Source organism: Acanthamoeba castellanii (genome assembly GCF_000313135.1).
Source record: "Acanthamoeba castellanii str. Neff unplaced genomic scaffold scf7180000084724, whole genome shotgun sequence".
Classification (NCBI taxonomy): domain Eukaryota; phylum Discosea; order Longamoebia; family Acanthamoebidae; genus Acanthamoeba; species Acanthamoeba castellanii.
The window spans coordinates 100,953-119,738 of NW_004457611.1; the positions used below are offsets into that span (position 1 = coordinate 100,953).

The following is an 18,786-nucleotide window of genomic DNA, read 5'->3' on the forward strand; positions in this document are numbered from 1 at the left end:
GGGCAGCAGCCGCTCTCCTGTCCCTGGAAGACCCCTCGCGCCACTACAGCAAGAAGTACATGTTGACCGGACCAGAGGATGTCAACGACCAGAGGTTCACTCTCTCCCTGCTTCCCAAATATGTGAACAAGAAGGATTGGACACAGTGATCTGACCCTCTGTACCCATCTCTCTCAGCATTGGCGAGGCTCTCAGGGAAGTGCTTCAGGCAGACGTTACGTTTGGCGGAACGCTCACGGTCGACGAGTTCACGACAGGCTCCCCGATCAACCCAAAGAGCCTGCTTCCCCCGATCACCTTCTTCAGGCAGGGCAAAGGAGATCGCGCGCATACGGTCGCCTCCCCAGAGATGCTTGCTCTTGCCCCGCCCAAGGGCACCTTCAAAGAGTTCATCACCCGATACTACGCCAAGAACTGAGTGCCTTGACCTTGCAACCAATAAACGCAATATGGCAGCTTAATTTCCATTCCAATGTGTCGAACAATAAAAAAAAAAGGGTCAGGGAGTAGTGGTGGCCCAGTGGCTCAGGCGAGGCGTCGGTGAGCACCCGCAGCTGCTCGGCCTGCAGCCGCTTGTCCCGCGCCCGTTCGCGCTTCTGGCGCACTGACGGCCGCCGGCGCAGGGCCGCCGCCGCCTGCGCCGCGTCCCATCGCCGCGCGGCATCGGCCACCAGCGCGCCGTCGAAGAACGCGCGCCAGTCGACCAGGTCGCTCACCAGCAGATCGGCCCACGTACGGAGCTGCGGCTTCTGCTGCGGCTGCTGGTGGTGGGTCGGGAGCCACTCGATGTCGGCGTGGTCGCGGTGGGGCCGCCCCACGAGCAGCTCGGAGAGGAGCACCGCGAGGGCGAACACGTCGCACCGCCCATCGCACCGCGCCCAGTCCCCGTCCAGCTTCTCCGGCGCTGCGTACACCTTGTGGTGCGTGCGTGCGTGTGTGCGTGCGTCATACGAGGGGTGAGCGTGTGCGTGTGTGTGTGTGTGTGTGTGCGTGCGTGCGTGCGGTTGTGCGTGTGTCATGCGAGGGTGCGCGTGTGTGCGGTTGTGCGTGTGTCATGTGTTGCGGTGAGTCGCGGGGTGTGTACCTGGGACACGGGGGTGGTGATCCGTGTTCGGAATTGGCTGCTGCTCCCAAAGTCGATCAGTACGTAGCGAGCCGAGCTGGAGCGCACACGATGCGACACACGACGCGACACAGCACACGATGGCACACGACAGAATTAACGCGCCAGCGAGCAACTGGTGGAGGTTGGCGGTGCGCTTCTTACCCTCCGCGTCGGCTGCGCATGACGTTCTTGTTGGAGATGTCGCCGTGGTAGGTCTGCAGGACGCCGTGGAGGTCGAACAGGGCGTTGAGCACATCCAGCCCAATCTTCACCACGTCCGCCTCGCTCATCAGCTCCGTGCGGACCTCGCCTGCCCCCTTTTCCACCTCCTGCTCGCCCACCACCACCGCCGCCACCAGTCAGACGCCGAGAGGGGGCGGGAGGGGGCGGAAGGGGCGGGAGGGGGCGGGAGGAGGGACCTTGGGGAGGAAGTGGGGGTAGTGGCGCTCGCGCATGAGGTTCTTGATGCTCCGGTCACAGACCTCCATGACGAGGCAGGGCGGCACCGCCACACGCGTCTGATCGTGCACCCCGTCCGTCGTGCTCACCATCACTAATCGCACACGCACACGCACGCAACACACAACACAACACACACACGTCAATCGCACGACACACGCAACACACGACAAGAGCGCGCGTGTGTGCGAGTACCGCGGATTCGCCAGTCGTAGAGGTGAACGATGTTGGGGTTGGCGAGGATGGCCTTGTGGGTGAGGATGGTGAGCTCCTTGTGGAGGTACTCGACCTGGTCTTCATCGGTCGCCTCCCGCACCTCCTTCGCGTAGGCACGCGACACGCCCGCCGCACTCGCGCTGACGGGCGCCACCTCCGAAATCACCCCATTAGCCCCGTGCGCCACGCCCGCTCGCACCACCCGCCACTCGTGCCGCCGGCACCTGCGCGTGTCATCACCGCACACGACGCACACGACACGACACGACACGACACGACACGACACGACACGACACGACACGACACGACACGACACACGGCGACAATGAATGAAGAATGCTTGAAATGCGGAGAGTTTGGGGACCCACTTACTTGATGGTGGAGCCGTCGTCGTCTGTGGGCGCGGCCGGGGCGGCACCGCCGGCGTTCTTGGCATTCTTCTTTTTATTATTTTTATTATTTTGGCCGGTGCCGAGGGGCGGTTGTTGGGTGGCGGCGGTGGGTGGTGCCTCTTCGCCGCGGAGGGCGCGGAGGCGGAGTTCAAACTCGGGCTGGTCGATGAAGCCCATGGTGAAGACCTCACGCAGCCGCGCCTCCTCCCGCTCTCGCTCCTCTTCGTTCATCTTGTCCTTGTGTGTAACGTTTGGCCTTCTCTCTTTCTCTCTTGTACCGAAAACAAGAAAAGCAAATGAGAAATGAGAAAAGAAATGAGAAGCGAAGAGAAGGAAAACGTTTTTTGTCGACGACCTTTGTGGCTGAGGTTGTTCCACAATGCATCCACATGTGTGCCAGTGCAGCAAAGTGAACACAAGCCAGGATGCTGTGCTTGGGGCAGGCCACTGTGCGCAGACACAAGCTCAAGAAGGAGCGGCCTCAAAGGTCGTCGATGCGTTGCTTGCACGTGGGACACGTCTTCCTGCTCTTCAGCCACTCGTCCACACACTCCTGTTATAGTTGTGGCGGCAATCAAGAGGAGATCAGCAGTCAGATGCAGAGAGCGGAACGAACATTTCTATATATATGATTTTAAAAAGTAGTTATATTTATATGAAATTAATAAAGTAGAAAATGAATCGACGTGCCTTGTGGAATGCGTGGCCGCACGGGAGCTTGCGCAGGATGTTGCCCGTGTCGTAGTCCGACAGGCAAAAGGCACACCTGCGCCATTGGTTGATTGTTATTTCCCAATTCAGCGTGTGTCGTGCGTGTGCGTGTGCGTGTGCGGTGGTGCGTGTGCGTGTAGGTAGGCGTACATGGGATCACCGAGAACGGAGACGGAGGAGTCGTAGGTGAAGGTGGGCAGCGTGGCCAGGACCTGCTTGCTCAGGCCCTTCCCCACCTCCCCTATTCGCTCCTCCAGGGCCAGCAATTGCTGTGGGCATGGGAGTTTCGTTGCTCCGATTAGCACGACAGAAGCCACGACACACACACACACACACACACACACACACACACACACAACAAACGTCACGACACATGACACGGTGATGTCACATACCTCGTAGCTCATTGCGTCGGTGTCGACGGCATCGGCGTTGAGCTCCCCTTCGTCTTCGTCGTCGTCGTCGCCTGCGTGGCGGTACCGTACGCGGCGGAAGTGCATGGCAGGCTCGGCCTCGGCGCCCCGCACCACGCCCTTGTCCTCCCGATTCATCACCGTGATGCTCCCGCGCGGCACCAGCTCTGCACGCCATTGCCTAAGCACCGCGTGCGTGTGCGGTCGTGCGTGTGCGTACCAGCTTGTGCGAGGGTGGTGGTGAGGGCGGTCTCGATCGGGTACTCGACCTTGGGGATGCCCGGCTGCAGGAGCAGGAAGTTGGCCACGTCCCGGCCCGTGGACTGCGACACGAACTCATACACCGCCCCTGCCAAACAACACACACCCAACAAGCGTGAGCCACACGACACGCAGTAAACACACGCCGCACGGTCACGGCACATAGCACAGCTCAGCGTGTGAAGTGACGATTACCGAGTGTGTCCGTCGACGCAAACTCGTGCTTGACTGTGGTGCCGGTGGGCAATCGAATCTGTTCGCGAGCGAGAGTGCGGTGTGTGTGTGCGGTGGTGCGCGTGTGCGCGTGGGAGGTAAGAAACGAAGGTCAGTGCACTGGCCGACTCTGCGCGATGGATGCTAGTGAGGAGAACGGGGCGGTGGCGAAGAGGCACCTGAAGCAGAGCCACAGGCGACGACGAGGCGGCCGAAGCAGAAGCCGCCGGCGTTGGTGTCGATGGCGCGGAACCGCTCGCGGTGGGCACCGGCGCCCGCCCTGTCGTCGCGCCGCCACCTCGATTGTACTATGCACGCCACGCCACGCCACGCCATCAGAAAGAGCGCACACACGGCACACAGCACACGACACGCGTGCGGGCGCAAGGGGGTCAACCTTGCGTGCACGGTCGAGCTTCATGTCCTTGATGTGTTCTTTGATGCGTCGCTGCTCCTCCTCCTTCCGTCGCTTCTCCTCGCGCGCCTTGCGGAGCTCCAGCTCGCGCTGCTTCCGTTCGTATTCGCTCTTCTCCGCACCGCCGGCGGGCGCCACCGGGGCCAGGGCCGCCGACGGCGCCGACAGAGACGAGGAGGCGGGCACGGGCACGACCACGGCCGGTGGGGCCTGGTACGGCGTCGGCTCCACGACGCCACCTTCGCCGCTGGCCGGTCTCGCCACGAGCCTGAAAAAGAGAATTAAAAATGATTAAAAAAGTAAACTAAAACTATAAATAATTTGTGTGCAGAGGTTGGACGTCACCAATCGATGGCTGAGGCGAGGTCGCGAGCACCTGTGGCCTGCAGAGCCTGTGCAGAGAAGGGGGGGTGTTAAGTTGAACAACCTACAGAATGGTCAAATGCTCTGGATGAGGAGGATGGAAATAGAATAAACCTGGTGCGCATCGGCCGACGACCAGCCCATCTCCTCAAGCTGAGGAAGCAGCGCCTCGTAGTGCGATTTGCCCAGCCTGAGTGTTGTGGCCATCTTGTTCTGTGATGTGTGCCGTTGCACTGATCGGTGTTTGGTCTGGAATTTCCACAAGAAAGAGAAAGAAAGAAAGACAAATACAAAAACCTGCAGTGGACGCATTACAACATCACTATCCATCGAATTGACGACATCGCCTTCGACGTGGCACAAGACACAGAACGCCTGTGGAGAGCTCTGATTGGCACGGGAAGGATTCGACCAATTTTCTACTCGAGCCGCGAAGTAATTTGTAAACATGATTGCCGATGACACAGACACGAAGACGGGAGATGGCACCTACGCGCTACACAAGGCCGTATGGCGGCGCGATGTGGACAAATTGAAGGAGCTGCTCGATTGCCAATCGAAGGATTCAGAGCTGGACATCAACGAACGCGATTGCCACGGCAACGCGCCTCTCCATCTGGCCATTCATTTTCGTTACCGCGACATCGTTCATCTGCTGCTCGATCGCGGGGCCGACCCAACGTTCAAGAATGGCAGCATGTGGTCGCCCCTGCAAGAGGCCGTCGCGTCAGGCGATCGCAAGCTGGTGATGGACATCATGCTCGCCGTCAAGGACCACGTCAACGATGAATTCGTAAAGCGAACGCCCCACCTCACCACCGCCCTGCACAAGGTTTCAGAGCTCCCACCAACTTCTCTCCTCTTCTTCTTCTCCTTCTTGTTCCTCACCTCCTCCTTCAAATGTTCTGACGTGTGGCCCTTGTTGGTGACACCACAACGCAGCTTCCCGACTTCTACATGGAGATACACTGGGAGTTCAAGAGCTGGGTGCCCCTCGTCTCACGCCTCTGTCCGTGGGACACGTACAAGGTGTGTGCCACCATCACACACACACACACACACCACACACGCAGACACGACACACGACACACGACACAACACTAGCGCTCTCAGCACCCACTCACCTTCGGTGATCGCGTCACAGGTGTGGAAGCGAGGAGCATCTATTCGAGTAGACACAACGCTCGTGGGGTTCGAGAACATGAAGTGGATGCGAGGCAACATCTCCATCTTGTTCAAGGGCGAAGATGGTACGAAGATGATATCTCCCAGCCTTGCTTGGACGTTAATGCAGTTGTCGTCATAGATCGCACCTTCTGACAACCGTCTGCACTCCAGGTGGGCAAGTGATGATCCTGGACCACGACAACAAGACAATCGAACACGCCATGCAAAGTTTGGCCGGACTCAACAAGGCGGACCTCAACAAGGACGTCAACGAGGCACGTGAAACACACCACATACACACACACACACCACACACACACACACCACACCACACACACACAACTCTCCCTGTAAGCTGACCGCCAAAGTGTTGCATATGTTCGCGCAGGTGATGGTGCACAGCCTTCTACGACCGATGCCGCGGACGGAGAAGATCACGTTCTCGCCCAAGATGGGCTGGCTCTGGGGAGAGAAACGAGAAACCGTACGTTGACTCACAACATCGCTTTGGAGTTGGCCAACGAAAGGCTTATCGCACACGCACGACCGCACACACCGCACGCAGGTGGGAGAATGGGACGCCAAGCTGTACGAGGTGGACGGATTCGAGTACATCACGCGCCACCGAAACTCGAAAAAGAAGAAGAAGGGACACCCGTTCCCGCAGGAAGATCCCTTTGGCAACATGGACTACGAGACCTACTTCTCCACCTCGTCCAAGGACATGGACAAAGGTACAAATTTCCGCACACGCTCACGCACCACCGCACACGCACACGCTACACAACAAAAGCGTGCGTGCGCAGCACATTCTGAAACCTAAGCTGTTCTGTCGGCACGCAGGGATGAAAGGCGAAGGGCTCTCGTATCCTTCAGAGTTCATCAGCGAGAAGAAGCGCTGCTTCAAGGGGTACGACACACCACACACCACATACCACACACCACTTTTTTCTCATTGCTCACACATATAACAATTATCAATGGGGCAGGACCTTGTGGCTGTCGGCTGATTTCCCGAGGAAGGTGGAAGACCTGATGCCCGTGTTCGAGGTCCTCTCGCCACGAAACAAGCACTTCCAGAAGCTCCAGGATTTTGTCAAGCTCCTGCCCACCGACGGCTTCCCCGTCAAAGTCGGTAAGCTCCTCTCACCTCCCACCTTGCAACCAACCAATTCATCTGGTCTGGATCGTCGGGCTGTGATCGCTGACGACTCAAAACCACGACATGACGCAGAGGTGCCCGTCTTCCCGACACTCTCGGGCTTGGCCTCCTTTGGCAAGTACGAGGAAACGGAACTCGACGAATCACTTTTCGTCGTCCCCTCCAACTATTCCATCAAGGTTTGCCCCCTCTTGCCCTCTACACCTTCTTCGTCATCACCATCATCGCCAACATCATCACCACCGTTCTCTGTCGTCTGACCCGTTCTGCACTCATCAGGGCGCTGCGGGCAAGTGAGTGCGCAACGCCGAAGAGAACAACGTTGCCAGCTGACCTGCGACGTAGCACGGTGGTTCTCAATTAAGAAGGGCTGACCGCCTCTGATGTAATGTTCTTTTTGTTGGCTGGTTGATCTTCAGTTGTTTTTTTGGTTGTACAATGTGACGTGCCCTCGCGTTATGCCTCCCTCCCCACACACACACCACCTCCTCTCAGTCTCGAGGCACATGCCCGCCCCATCCATTCATCTTCATCATCACCATCCACATGTCCTCTTTCTACGTTCTCCCCCTCCTCTTTCGTTCTTCGCTTTTTCTTCGTTTTCGCTTTCGTTCTTCGTCGCCATCGCGTCGTCATGGTCTAGATCGATCGCGCTTCTTAGAAGAGGGAGCAGGACTTCTTCTTGGGGGCCTGGATCTGGGCATGGGCCTCCCTCATGTCGGCGCTCAGCACGTAGGTCAGGGCAAAGTCGAACACGGTCTTGAGGCCCTTCCTCGAGAGGGCCGAGCACTCCAGGTACTTCACCGCCTTGATCTCGATTGGCCAGCTTTTGCCCTGCAACAGATCCGCAACGTATGGGGGTCACCATCTGTGTCGTGTGTGTCGTGTGTGTAGTGTGCGTCGTGTGTGTCGTGTGTGTCGTGTGTGTGCGATGGAAAGAGTACCGAGTTCTGTGGTGACGGGTGTTGGGTGCTTCTCGCCCGTTTGTTCGTCTTCCCTGAGATCGATCTTGGTGCCTACCAGGATGATCGGCACCGACGGGCAGTGATGCCTCAACTGCAACCGAGCCACCATGGTGAGACACGATCAGTCATTCCACACCGACACACACGACACACGACACGCAACACGCAACGACGGGGTACCTCGGGCAGCCAGGTTTCTTTGACGTTGTCGTAGGAGTCGCGGCTGACGACGGAGAAGCAGAGGAGGAAGATGTCCGTCTTCGGGTAGGACAGCGTTCGTATCCGCTGATACGCCTCCTGGCCTGCACATATGTGAAGGTATCGTCATATATGCTCAGTCCCATCACAACCTCTGGGCGTTGCCATGACGACAGAACAGTAACAGCAGTACCTGCCGTGTCCCAGAGGGAGAACTTGACCTCCTTGCCCTCCACGGTGACGTGTGTCTCGTAATTATCAAAGACCGTAGGCACATACCTACAAAGCCCCTCGCTGGTTAGTCGAAAGAAGAAGAAGAAGAAGACGTACAATGACAAACCCACGCTCAACTACTGGTTGACGTGCAACGTTCTCCATATCATTTATCTTCTTGAGGATTCGAGGGAGGGATGAAGATGTTTGGGGGGGGCGTACTCTCTGGGGAACTTCTTCTCGGTGTGTGAGATCAACATGCAGGTCTTGCCCACGGCGCCGTCACCTTCCGTGATGCGTACAAGAAGTGATGAGCGTTTTAACCGAGTTGGGAGAGACGGACTGATGGCGTTGATAGGGAAGAGGAACGTACCGACGACCACACATTTGACTGGTTGGTCTTCTGTCATCTTCTTCTTCTTCTACCCCCGAGAAAGAGGGAAAGATTAGTAAGTCATCGATGTTCTAGATGATGTAGAACGCAGAAAAGGCGAACATCAGAAGTAAAGCAAGGATGGAGACTGGAGTTGATCGATGGTAGATGATATGATGGAGAGGGAGGTCTCTACCTTCACAAAAAAGCAAGGGCAGTGTGTCCAATGAACGTAGAAGAAAGCAAGCAGAGAAGCAGAGGGCGGCGGTGTCGAGATGGAAGGGAACAGAGATCGGCGAAGTCGTGGAAGGTCCCTTATCCAAGTGATTTTCGAAGGGGTCTGGGAGCGAACGATCTTTGCGCAACTGGCTTGTCTCTCTTTGGGACGCAGCCCGCCATTGGCCTAAAAAGTCCACACAAGAAAAGTCGAACAAGGAAAATGCAAAAGAAAAAAGAAAACCGCGCAGAGAATTCGCGGCGCACTGGATTTTTTTCAATCATTTGTGTCGCGGGGCGATTTTTGATTTAAAATCAAGTGCTTGCAAAGGAATGGAAGAGTTGGAGGCGAGCGTGTTCGTACCTTTCAAGCATCTGCTGAAGGCGCCCTCGCGCAAGGCCGTCGAGGAGATGTTCGCTGCCGCCTACAAGGCGCGGCACGTTCATCCGCCCCCGCCTAAACTCGTCGAGGCTACCGCCGCGGCCCTTCAAATCGAGGCCCCCGAGGCCCTCAAGGTACCACGCCCCATTCTCATCTTTTCCCATTTATTTCACACAATAAAAGGAATAAAATAAAACCAAAAATGAATTAAATAAAATTTTATTTTAATTGAATGAAATGAATAAATCCGGTTCCAAGGTGGTGGAGAGCATGAGCGCGTTGGCTGCACGAGCGGTGTTCGAGGACGCCACCTCGGTCGAAGCCGTCGCCGAACTCTTCCCGGCCGGTACCTCTCTTTTCTCTCTTTTGTTGCCAAGAGGCCAGGCGCCTGGGCATGTCGCTGACGAACGTGAATGCATTCACATTCTCAGGATTCCACGCCAATCTGGGCAAGCTGCTGTGTCAGGTGGTGGCCCAGAACGCGCCTGCCTGGAGGCGCGAGGCCGCGTCGGGCGCCAACACCATCTCCCTCCCCAAACTCGTGCGTGTCCCCCTCTGACATCGCACACGCACACACAGCGCACAGCGCACAACACACGTTAGCGGGAGAGTGGTGGGCTGACGCGTTCTCGTTGTGGTGCAGGCTGAGATTGATTGGCGCATCGACGTGAAGAGCGCATCGGAGCGGGGCCGCATGAGCGTGCCCACCGTCCTCGTGCAGCTGCAGGTCGAGAAGTCGCCCTCGCGAGTGGACGAAGAGACACAACACGAGAACGTCACCTTCGAGCTCGACCGGGCCACGTACGCCAGCCATCTCTTTCTTGTTCCGTTCGATCTCTTGTTATGTGTCGACGACAATGTATGATAGTTTTTATGAGTTAAGTGCTGATGATGTTTGGTTGGCGTACGTACACAGGTTGGAGACGATGCTGGAGGGGTTGGGCCGAATCAGGGATCAGCTCAACACCATCTCCACCCAGTAGCTCATCGCCGTACAATACAATTTCCATTTCGTTCGTTCTTTCTGGAAGCGCCGGTACGCGCTGTCGGCTCCGGCTTCGGCCCGAACTTTCAAGTTATTTATTGGTAAGGACTGTACTTTTTTGATTAGATATCATCTGTTTGGCCGCAACAACCTAAGAAAGACAATGATGAAGGTGACCAGCTCGAGGGAGGGGGTGGCGGTGGTCGTGACGGCGCTGGCGAGTGGGGCTGCACTCGGCGCGTTCCTGGCGAGCCGCTACTTGCGCACCGCACCCGCACCCGCTGCCGGTGGCCGCAGCCGCAGCCGCAGCCCACCGCCGCCGGGCGGCCACCAACCGCCCCTGCCCGACTTTGTAGAGGCGGCCCTGCACAACTCTCCCACATCTTCATCTTCTTCATCTTCATCATCTTCCACAGACGAGGGCTGGCGCCTATTCTACTGGCCGGGCATGCCTGGCCGCGGCGAGTTCATGCGGCTCCTCTTCGAGGCCACCGGTACACCAACCACAAGCTCTGTTTTTATATTTTTATTTTATATTGTATATTTATGGAGTACATTTCCATAAATATAAAAGAAATATGTGTATTGTTTATTTATTGTTTATTTATGTTTTAGGAACGGCGTACGAGGACGTGTTCGCGGAGAAGACGTGGCGGGAGGTGGCGCCGCTCAACTACGCCCCGGGCAAGCCCTTCTTCGCCTTCCCCGCCATCGCCCACGGCGACTTCTTCCTCTCCCAAACCCCCGTCATCATCCGGTACTCACGCCCCACGTGTCGTGCGTGTGTCGTGTGTGTCGTGTGTCGGTGTCGTGTGTCGTGTCGTGTCCTGCGTTTCGTGTGCGTCGTGTCTGACGGGTGGTGAGCGCAGCTACATGGCGAAGAGGCTGAGTGGCGGGGAGCTCTACCCGCGGCACGAGCGCGACCGGTACCAGGCCGAAATGCTGCTGGCCGGCGTCGTCGACCTGGTGGCCGAGGGGCACGACGCCTGGTACCTACCAGCCCTGTCCAACGCACTCTCTTGCGCATGAATGACGGATCGTGTGCGATGTGTGCGGTGTGTGTGTGTGTGTGTCGTTGTTGTTGTGTTGTGTGCGGTGGCAAGGCACGCGATCGACAAGAACGGGGGCTACCTGCAGCAGAAGGAGGAGACGGAGCCGTTCGTGCAGTACTACAAGACCAAGCGCCTCCCCAAGTGGCTCGCCTTCTTCGAGGCCGCCCTCCAGCGCAACTACGACGGCCGCGCCTTCTTCATCGGCCAGGTGCAACTTTATTTATTATTATTATTTTATTTATTTCATTCTGTTTATCTTGTTTTGTTTTGTTTTTATTTATTTTAACGTGTGTGCGGTCGTGTCGTGTGTCGTGTCGTGCAGGAGCTTTCGTACGTGGACTTGTGCGTGTTCCACGTGCTGGACGGGATCGCGTTCCAGTGCCCCGAGGAGTGGGCGGCCAGCCAGGTGCCGCTGCTCAAGGCCTTCCACGAGCGCATCGCGAGCCTGCCCGCCATCGCCCGCTACCTCAAGAGCGACCGCCGCTTCCCCTTCTCCGGCACCGGCCCCATTTTCTAAAGAATTAAATGGCATCACCAACGTCTACACGTCCTCCTCATGTCTGGTGTTGTATGCAACACAATCGTATTTGGGTCTTCCGAATCTGTTGATGAAACATGTTAACAACATTGATATGTTTGGGGGGGGGGTAAAGACTACAAAATGCTTGGTTGTGACTTCGTAGAGAGAGGTCAGGGCCCGAGGGTCCAGTCGATGGGCTCCTTGCCCATCTGCTCCAGGAGCTCGTTGCACTTGGAGAAGTGCTTGCAGCCCAGGAACTTGCCGCCCGCCTGCACACAACACACACACAACACACACAACACACACAACACGCAACACACAACACGCAACATACACACACACACACACACAAGATTGTGAGCCGTATGCGGTGGCACGTATGCGGTTTGTTGTGTTTGTGAGAGTGCGTACCAGGGGCGAGGGGTGGGCCGCCTCGAGGACGTGGTGCCTCTTCTTGTTGACGTCCTTGGCCTTCTTGATGGCGAACCCGCCCCAGAGGAGGAACACCACCCCCTCCTTCTTCTCATTAACGAGCCTGCAACCGCACACACGCACACCGCACACGCAGACCGTACACGCAGACCGCACACACATGTAAGCAGCTGGAAAGCGACGAGGGACGGGCCAGAGGGGGATGGCGTACGCGAGGACGCGGTCCGTAAAGGTCTGCCAACCGCACTTCTCGTGGGAGTTGGCCTTGCCCTCGTTCACGGTCAGCCTGCGTGGCAGACATCGGCACACGTCAGACCACCCAGCCCGCACTTGAGAATGTATGCGTGTGTCGTGTGCCATATGTCGTGTGCCATGCGTGTCGTGTATCGTGTATCGTGGTTAGGCGCGTGTACGTGGCGTTGATCATGAGGACGCCCTGGCGAGCCCACTTTTCGAGGTAGCCGTGGTTGGGCGCCTTGAAGCCCTTGATATCGGTGCTCAATTCCTGTCGATACACACACGCCGACGTCAGCACACCGCGTGGCCGCGGCGTGTGCGTGCATGCGGGATGCGGTGTGTGCGCGGTGAGGTGTGTGCGTTTGTGCGGTATACGGTGCGTGTGCGGTATGCGGTGTGCATGTGCGACGGTACGTTGTAGATGGTCTTGAGCGAGGGCGGGATCTTCACACCCTTCTTGACGGAGAAGCACACGCCGTGGGCCTGGCCCTGCCTCATGTACGGATCCTGTCCGATGATCACCACCTTCACCTGTTCGCGCACATAATAACGTGACACGACCAACGACATAACGACACGGACACGACACGACACGACACGACACAAGTTGTCAGAAGGGCGCGATCTGCGTGATGAGGTCGGCAAGGAGGTCCGCACCTGGTCGAAAGGCGTGTAGTTGAACGCGTTCAACACCTCCTGTACAGGTTTTTTTTAGGTTAGCCACTCGTGTGTGTGGCGTGTGCGATGGTGACGCGTGTGGCGTGTGTGGCGTGTGTGGCGTGTGCGGAGGAGTCCCGCACGTGATCCGGCGGGTGGACCATGGTCTTCTTCTTCTCTCCCTCCACGAACTGAAGGATCTTCTTGAAGTAGGGCTTCTCGAACTCACTCTGTCGAGGTGTGCGTGTGCGGTGGAGTGTGTGCGTGTGCGTGTGCGGTGAAGTGTGTGCGGTCGTGCGTGTGAGTCGGATCGCCCGGGAGGCGAAAAAAAAAGAGGCTGGAAAGATGTTTCTCACCGAGAGGAGCTCCTTCCAACCGTCGTCGACCAGCGCTTCGACAATACCGCCGCCGCCGCCGCCGCCGCCGCTGGCCTCCTCCTTCGCATCATCTTCATCTTCGTCGTCGCTCGAGGCCTTCTTGGCCTTGCCCTTCTTGGCGGGACGGCTGTCCTCGTCCTTCTTGGCCGCTTGTTCGCCGTCGTCATCGTCTTCATCTTCATCTTCGCTGTCGTCCTTCCTCTTCCGCTTGGTGGCTCCCTTGGCCGGCGCCGCATCACCCTGCATCATTGATATGTAAATAATAATAATAATAATATATTAGTATGATTGATTATATAAATGGGTATGAAGAGAATTGTAATGTTATTATTTATAAATTGAAGTTAAGTACCGGCGATGAGGCGGGCGATGAGGGCGGGTTTGGTGCCGGAAGTGGCAAGACCCCTTGCCTTGAGGGCTTCCTTCAGCTCCGGAACCTGCAACAATGCCCCCCCAAAAAAGAATTAACGAATAAACCCTCTTATTAGTTCTTCTAGTTCGAACCTTCATCTTGCTTGCTTGAGCTTCCGTGTAGACCTCCATCTCTCTTTCCTCTCTTGCGACCTCAACAATAAAACAACACAACAGCAAAGCTAACTTCTTAGAAGTGTTTTGGCCATCTTTTCACTGCACGCAACACAAATTAAAGTCACATATTTATATTTCTTCATTTTTTTATTATTTTATTTTCATTTATTTTATAATAATAAATGGAAGAAGTAGCGGCTTGGATCGGTGGCGTGGTTCTCGTGGTGCTGTTGGCTGTGGTGCTCCTGCTGCTGACGGCTTGGCTTCATCCCCGTTGGCTCCTCCGCTTCATCTCCTGGGCCACCCTCCCCCAGCGCGTCATCTTTTTCAAATCTTCATCTCCATCTTCTTCATCCCCATCTTCTTCATCTTCTTCATCTTCTGAGCACGAGCCGCTCATCAGCAGCGGCCCGGCAACGCAGCGGCGGCGGCGGGTGGCGATCACCATCGACGACGCGCCGCACGGGGAGGTGACGCCCTACTTGCTTGACGAGCTGCGGCGTCACGAGTGCCGCGCTACCTTCTTCTGCATCGGCGCGCAGGTGGCGGCCGCGCCCAAGGCCCTCCTGCGCCGCATGGTCGACGAGGGACACGAGCTCGGCAACCACATGATGCACGACATGGCCACGTAACGTCACCCACCGCACACGCTGCATCGCACACACCGCACACACCGCACACGCTGATGTGTGCGACATGCGATACAGGATCAAGCTGTCGCCGAAGGACTTTGAGACGGAGCTGCTGGCGGTGGAGGAGCTGCTGGACTCGTTCCAGCCCATGCACCAACGCCCCGTCAAGTGGTTCCGACCAGGCTGCGGTAATGTCACAGCACACGCACGCACGACACGCAGCACAACACTGACCTGACGTCGTGGTTGGTGTGTGGTAGGGTGGTACAATCGGGAGATGATCAAGGCCGCCAACGCGCACGGCTACACGGTGGCGCTCGGCGACTGCTACCCGTTCGACGTCAACATCAAAAACGCGACCGTCATCAGGTACCCTTGCGTGTGCGGTGGTGTGTGTGTCGTGCGGTTGCCACTGATAACGGTGTGCACACCACACCACACAGTCGATACATCAAGTGGAAGGTGCGGGACGGGTCGGTCATCATCGTGCACGACGGCCGCAAGGAGCGACGCTTCACCATCGACGTACTCAAATCCGTTCTGCCCCACCTCAAAGAGGTACCTTCTTTCTTCGTTCTTCGTTCTTTTTCGTTCTTCGTTCTTTCTTCACATCTCACCTCACACTTTCAAAATTGCAGAACGGATTCGAGGTGGTGACGCTCAGCGAGCTGATGGCGTCCTCTTGACGTTGCTTGTCGTGTCGTGTTGCGTTCGATACGCGAATGTAATTGGTGGTACATATATTTTAAAAATAAGAACATGCGCCTGTGGTCTCTCAGTCGGCGCCGGCGTCGGCCGACGGTCGGTGGGAGAGTGCGGCCGGCCCTGTGTGGTGGCGTAAGTGCCCCAGGCGGCTGTCCCCGACCTCCTCCTGTCGGCCCATCACCCAATTAACACGACACGCGACGCACGACACACGACACACGATACACGACACACGATACGACGCACGATACGACGCACGACGCACAACGACGCACGAAAGTGCGAGAAATGGGAGCGTACGGGAGCGAAGCGGAGTCTCTCGAGTTCGAGGCACCGGGTGCGCGCGTCGACGATTTCCTTCTCCAGGGTCTGCCGCAACTGCGCGAAGCTCTCCTCCGCCGCCACCTTTTGCGCCTCCAACAGCTCGCACTGTTCCCCCACCAATCCTTTAGCATGTGCGTGTGCGGTGCGTGCGTCTGTGCGTGTGTGCGGCGTGTGCGTGTGCGGTACCTGTGATCGCAGAAAATTGGAGGCGAGGCGATGCTCCTTGCGCTCCTGCTCGAGCTGCCTGCGCGCCTCCTCGTAGGTGGCCTTGCTCTCCTTCTTTCGCCCGGCCTTACCACTCCCGCTACCGCTTCCGCCCAGCGACGCGCGGTGTTCCCGCTTCTCGCGCTCGCGCTGCTCCCTCTGCTCCCGCTTCTCGCGCTCGCGCTCCTCCTTCTCCTCCTTCTTCTCCCGCCGCCTGCTCTCCCGGCCCCACTCCTTCCCAGTCGCCGCGACCGCCGCGGCCGCCACCATCGAGTCGTCAACACTGTCGACAACCGCGGCCACGGGCTCGTCGACAGTAGCGACAGTGTCGACATCGCCGCTGTTGTTGGCGTTGTCGACATCTTGCTGCTGCTGCTGCTGCTGCTTGTCGAGGTCGTCGATGACGAAGTGGAGGTGCTTGATGACCATCTCGCGCTCGAGCAGCTCCTGCTTGAGGGCCAGCTCGGTCTCCTTGGCCGCGATGCGCCACTGCAGGCCTCGCTCCGCTCCCGGGCCAGCTCGTCCGCCAGCCGCCGCGCCGCCTCCGACGCGATCCTGAGAGCCGCCGCGTCGGGCGTCGGCGTCGGCGTCGTCGGCATTGGGGCCGGGCCGCCGCGGGTGCCGATGAAGTTGGTCGCCTTGCGCTGGGTGAGCACCGCGTCGCTCGAGTTCGAGGCCCGCGCCGGCTCCACCTCGGCCTGTCGGCTCTCACGCGCCAGCTCCTCCTTCAACTGCGCGATTTCTTTGCCCTAATATTGTATTATTATTATTATCATTAAATTGAAAAAATGAGTGTCATTGATTTGTGTAAAATGTTCATATGAATTTTTTAAAAGAAAATAAAAAGAGAGGAATGATAAATAGGTACCTTGAGGGCGAGGAGCTCCTGGAGGTCCTTCTCGCGCTCGAGGAGCAGTTCGCGGCTTCGATCGTCGCTGGCCGCCGGGGCGAGGAGCGGGAGGGAGGGCATGGACGCCGACGATAAGGCCGAGGCCGACGACGGCAGAGGCTGCGTCCGCAGCATAAAGTCGCGCGTGCTGCGGACGGAGCGGCCGCGACGCAGCTGCTTGTCCTCCGCCGCCGCCGCCAGCGGCCTGCCCGATCCCATCGACCCGAGGCCCAACCCGCGCCGGTGGGACGAGGCCCTGTCCTCCCTTGTCACGACGCGATTGGATATAAAAAAATTAAAATAACAAAATATTAATTGCAATGCAACAACACAGTAGTGGAGGTGTCATAATATATACCGCATGGAGGTGTAACCAAACTTGGTGTTCTTCCGCGTCCAATCGGGCTCGTCCCTGATATACATATTGATGGAAATATATCAACAGTGCTGATGTCAGCAACGCTCTTCAGGGTGGCGGCAGTACCTGGCGTCGAGGGACAGGTCGGCGAGCCGCTGGACGGCCGGGGAGGACATGGGCGAGAGCGACGATGACAGCGACGACGAGGGTAGGTGGCCTGGGGCGGCAGGGCCAGCGAGAAGGGCGAGTACAGGGGCGAGTTGGGAGACGGGGCCAGAAGTCCCACAGAGAGCGACGACGACGATGTGGAGAGCGAAGACGAAGACGATGACGATGACGACGATGAAGAGGAGGAGGGTGACGATGATGAAGAAGATGTGGAAGTGTCGGACCCAAAGGAGGAGGGGATGCCGGGCGAAGCCGAGAGTGGAGGCGTCAACTGCAGCGGAGGCAGCAAAGACGACGTGTGGCGCTTCCACCTCTTCAGGCCCTCGTTCCAGTACAGATAGTGCTCCTATCGACACGCACGACACGCACGACGCGCACGAAACGCATATGTGAGTGTTATTTGGTGCGTGTGCGATGGCGTGTGGCGTGTGCGGTGGGTACTTCGGTGGAGGCGGCGAGGCGGAAGACGCGCTCGGCGGTGTAGAGGTCGAAGTAGAAGTGGTACTTCTCGAGGTTCTTCGCCGCGTTGATGTCGTTCGCGCGCCCCGCGATCGCCGACACCTTCCGCAGCTCGATGAACCCGCGCGGATTCGGCATCGGCGGCTGCTCCTCATCACCGTCATCATCACCACCACCACCACCATCAGCATGGTTGCCATTCTCATCATCACCGACATCATCACTGTCATCGCCATCTGCCTTCCCCGCGCCATTCTCTTCTTTCTTGATCTTGTTCTTCTTCTCTTTCTTCTCTTTCTTCTGCTTCTTCTTGTCGCTCTCTGCGATCTCTTTCATGCCGCGGCCCGACGACACGTTGATGCCGCCGCCTGACTTTCTAAACCGCGGCTCTGACAGCGACCGCGTCGGCGGCGACGTGGCTCTGGGCGACGACATCGAAGGCGACGACGGGTTGCTGTTGTCGTTGTCGTCGATCGTCAGGTCGAGGTCGCCGGCGTCGGCATCGCCCAGGTCGGCGGAGGTGATGGAGAAGGAGAGGGACGAGGGCTTGTAGTAGTACAGGCGGTTGCCCTTCTGCTCGAACCACCGCAGCTGCCACTTGGAGGAGAAGCCCGGACCCTGCTTCTTCAGGAACCCGCGCAGGTTGGCCGGCGGCGGTGGCGGCAACGCGGGGCTGCCGTCCCGTGCTTGCAGGTCGACCCGCTGCTTTGAACGAAGCAAAGGTAAAGTAAATTAAAAAAGTTTTTACATATAATGAAATGGAAAAGCAGGTAGGCATGATGTATTACAGTTGCATTATTTATTACACGATTATAATTAAAAAATATAATATTTTAATCGTGTAATATACATCAAATTGAGTATTACAGCATTGAAGTGAAGATCGGTTTTTTGGGAGGCTATGGAGGCAAAAACGGACCGTGGGAGGTAGGGCCACACTCTCGCTCTCCATTACTTGGGTGGGCGACAGCCTCTGAGCCTGCCGGTGGCTACTGTGTCAAAATTTGACTGATAAGTCCGGATCAAGATATATTC

At 57.4% G+C, this 18,786-nt stretch overlaps 9 protein-coding genes across 9 annotated transcripts; 4 read left to right on the top strand and 5 right to left on the bottom strand.

The window, feature by feature from the left end:
- Positions 1-392: 392 nt before the first annotated feature.
- Positions 393-2,403, bottom strand: ACA1_157710 (mitogen-activated protein kinase kinase; the record flags this gene model as incomplete). The annotated part of the gene is made up of 7 exons (XM_004348437.1): positions 393-428; positions 549-914; positions 1,085-1,160; positions 1,268-1,434; positions 1,525-1,658; positions 1,760-2,004; positions 2,153-2,403. The coding sequence occupies 7 exons, from the start codon at positions 2,401-2,403 to the stop codon at positions 393-395; spliced, it is 1,275 nt and encodes a 424-aa protein (XP_004348487.1).
- A 420-nt stretch (positions 2,404-2,823) lies between these two features.
- On the bottom strand, positions 2,824-4,755 carry ACA1_157720 (UBX domain containing protein; the record flags this gene model as incomplete). Its single annotated transcript, XM_004348438.1, has 9 exons — positions 2,824-2,938; positions 3,034-3,152; positions 3,279-3,463; positions 3,517-3,645; positions 3,753-3,810; positions 3,950-4,050; positions 4,179-4,453; positions 4,531-4,577; positions 4,663-4,755. The coding sequence occupies 9 exons, from the start codon at positions 4,753-4,755 to the stop codon at positions 2,824-2,826; spliced, it is 1,122 nt and encodes a 373-aa protein (XP_004348488.1).
- A 241-nt stretch (positions 4,756-4,996) lies between these two features.
- On the top strand, positions 4,997-7,174 carry ACA1_157730 (the record flags this gene model as incomplete). Its single annotated transcript, XM_004348439.1, has 10 exons — positions 4,997-5,380; positions 5,491-5,577; positions 5,693-5,798; positions 5,887-5,994; positions 6,084-6,199; positions 6,281-6,449; positions 6,559-6,625; positions 6,705-6,850; positions 6,950-7,056; positions 7,157-7,174. The coding sequence occupies 10 exons, from the start codon at positions 4,997-4,999 to the stop codon at positions 7,172-7,174; spliced, it is 1,308 nt and encodes a 435-aa protein (XP_004348489.1).
- Positions 7,175-7,534: 360 nt separating this feature from the next.
- ACA1_157740 (rasrelated C3 botulinum toxin substrate 2, putative) lies at positions 7,535-8,663 on the bottom strand (the record flags this gene model as incomplete). Its single annotated transcript, XM_004348440.1, has 6 exons — positions 7,535-7,711; positions 7,838-7,933; positions 8,023-8,144; positions 8,234-8,319; positions 8,476-8,539; positions 8,627-8,663. 6 exons carry the CDS (start codon positions 8,661-8,663, stop codon positions 7,535-7,537), a joined length of 582 nt encoding a protein of 193 aa, XP_004348490.1.
- Positions 8,664-9,175: 512 nt separating this feature from the next.
- ACA1_157750 (COMM domain containing 9, putative) lies at positions 9,176-10,207 on the top strand (the record flags this gene model as incomplete). Its single annotated transcript, XM_004348441.1, has 5 exons — positions 9,176-9,358; positions 9,492-9,570; positions 9,602-9,765; positions 9,868-10,025; positions 10,141-10,207. 5 exons carry the CDS (start codon positions 9,176-9,178, stop codon positions 10,205-10,207), a joined length of 651 nt encoding a protein of 216 aa, XP_004348491.1.
- A 168-nt stretch (positions 10,208-10,375) lies between these two features.
- Positions 10,376-11,778, top strand: ACA1_157760 (glutathione Stransferase, C-terminal domain containing protein; the record flags this gene model as incomplete). The annotated part of the gene is made up of 5 exons (XM_004348442.1): positions 10,376-10,703; positions 10,825-10,966; positions 11,079-11,198; positions 11,313-11,469; positions 11,584-11,778. 5 exons carry the CDS (start codon positions 10,376-10,378, stop codon positions 11,776-11,778), a joined length of 942 nt encoding a protein of 313 aa, XP_004348492.1.
- Positions 11,779-11,951: 173 nt separating this feature from the next.
- Positions 11,952-14,027, bottom strand: ACA1_157770 (uracilDNA glycosylase; the record flags this gene model as incomplete). The annotated part of the gene is made up of 10 exons (XM_004348443.1): positions 11,952-12,050; positions 12,193-12,316; positions 12,425-12,499; positions 12,627-12,718; positions 12,865-12,981; positions 13,108-13,146; positions 13,251-13,337; positions 13,464-13,699; positions 13,837-13,921; positions 13,989-14,027. The coding sequence occupies 10 exons, from the start codon at positions 14,025-14,027 to the stop codon at positions 11,952-11,954; spliced, it is 993 nt and encodes a 330-aa protein (XP_004348493.1).
- A 167-nt stretch (positions 14,028-14,194) lies between these two features.
- On the top strand, positions 14,195-15,330 carry ACA1_157780 (polysaccharide deacetylase domain containing protein; the record flags this gene model as incomplete). Its single annotated transcript, XM_004348444.1, has 6 exons — positions 14,195-14,251; positions 14,435-14,640; positions 14,720-14,832; positions 14,905-15,013; positions 15,088-15,202; positions 15,283-15,330. 6 exons carry the CDS (start codon positions 14,195-14,197, stop codon positions 15,328-15,330), a joined length of 648 nt encoding a protein of 215 aa, XP_004348494.1.
- Positions 15,331-15,419: 89 nt separating this feature from the next.
- On the bottom strand, positions 15,420-18,703 carry ACA1_157790 (PH domain containing protein; the record flags this gene model as incomplete). The annotated part of the gene is given in 11 exon segments (XM_004348445.1): positions 15,420-15,515; positions 15,650-15,778; positions 15,860-16,575; positions 16,590-16,608; positions 16,746-17,031; positions 17,125-17,178; positions 17,251-17,279; positions 17,299-17,341; positions 17,376-17,638; positions 17,734-18,453; positions 18,671-18,703. The coding sequence occupies 11 exon segments, from the start codon at positions 18,701-18,703 to the stop codon at positions 15,420-15,422; spliced, it is 2,388 nt and encodes a 795-aa protein (XP_004348495.1).
- Between the last annotated feature and the right edge of the window lie 83 nt (positions 18,704-18,786).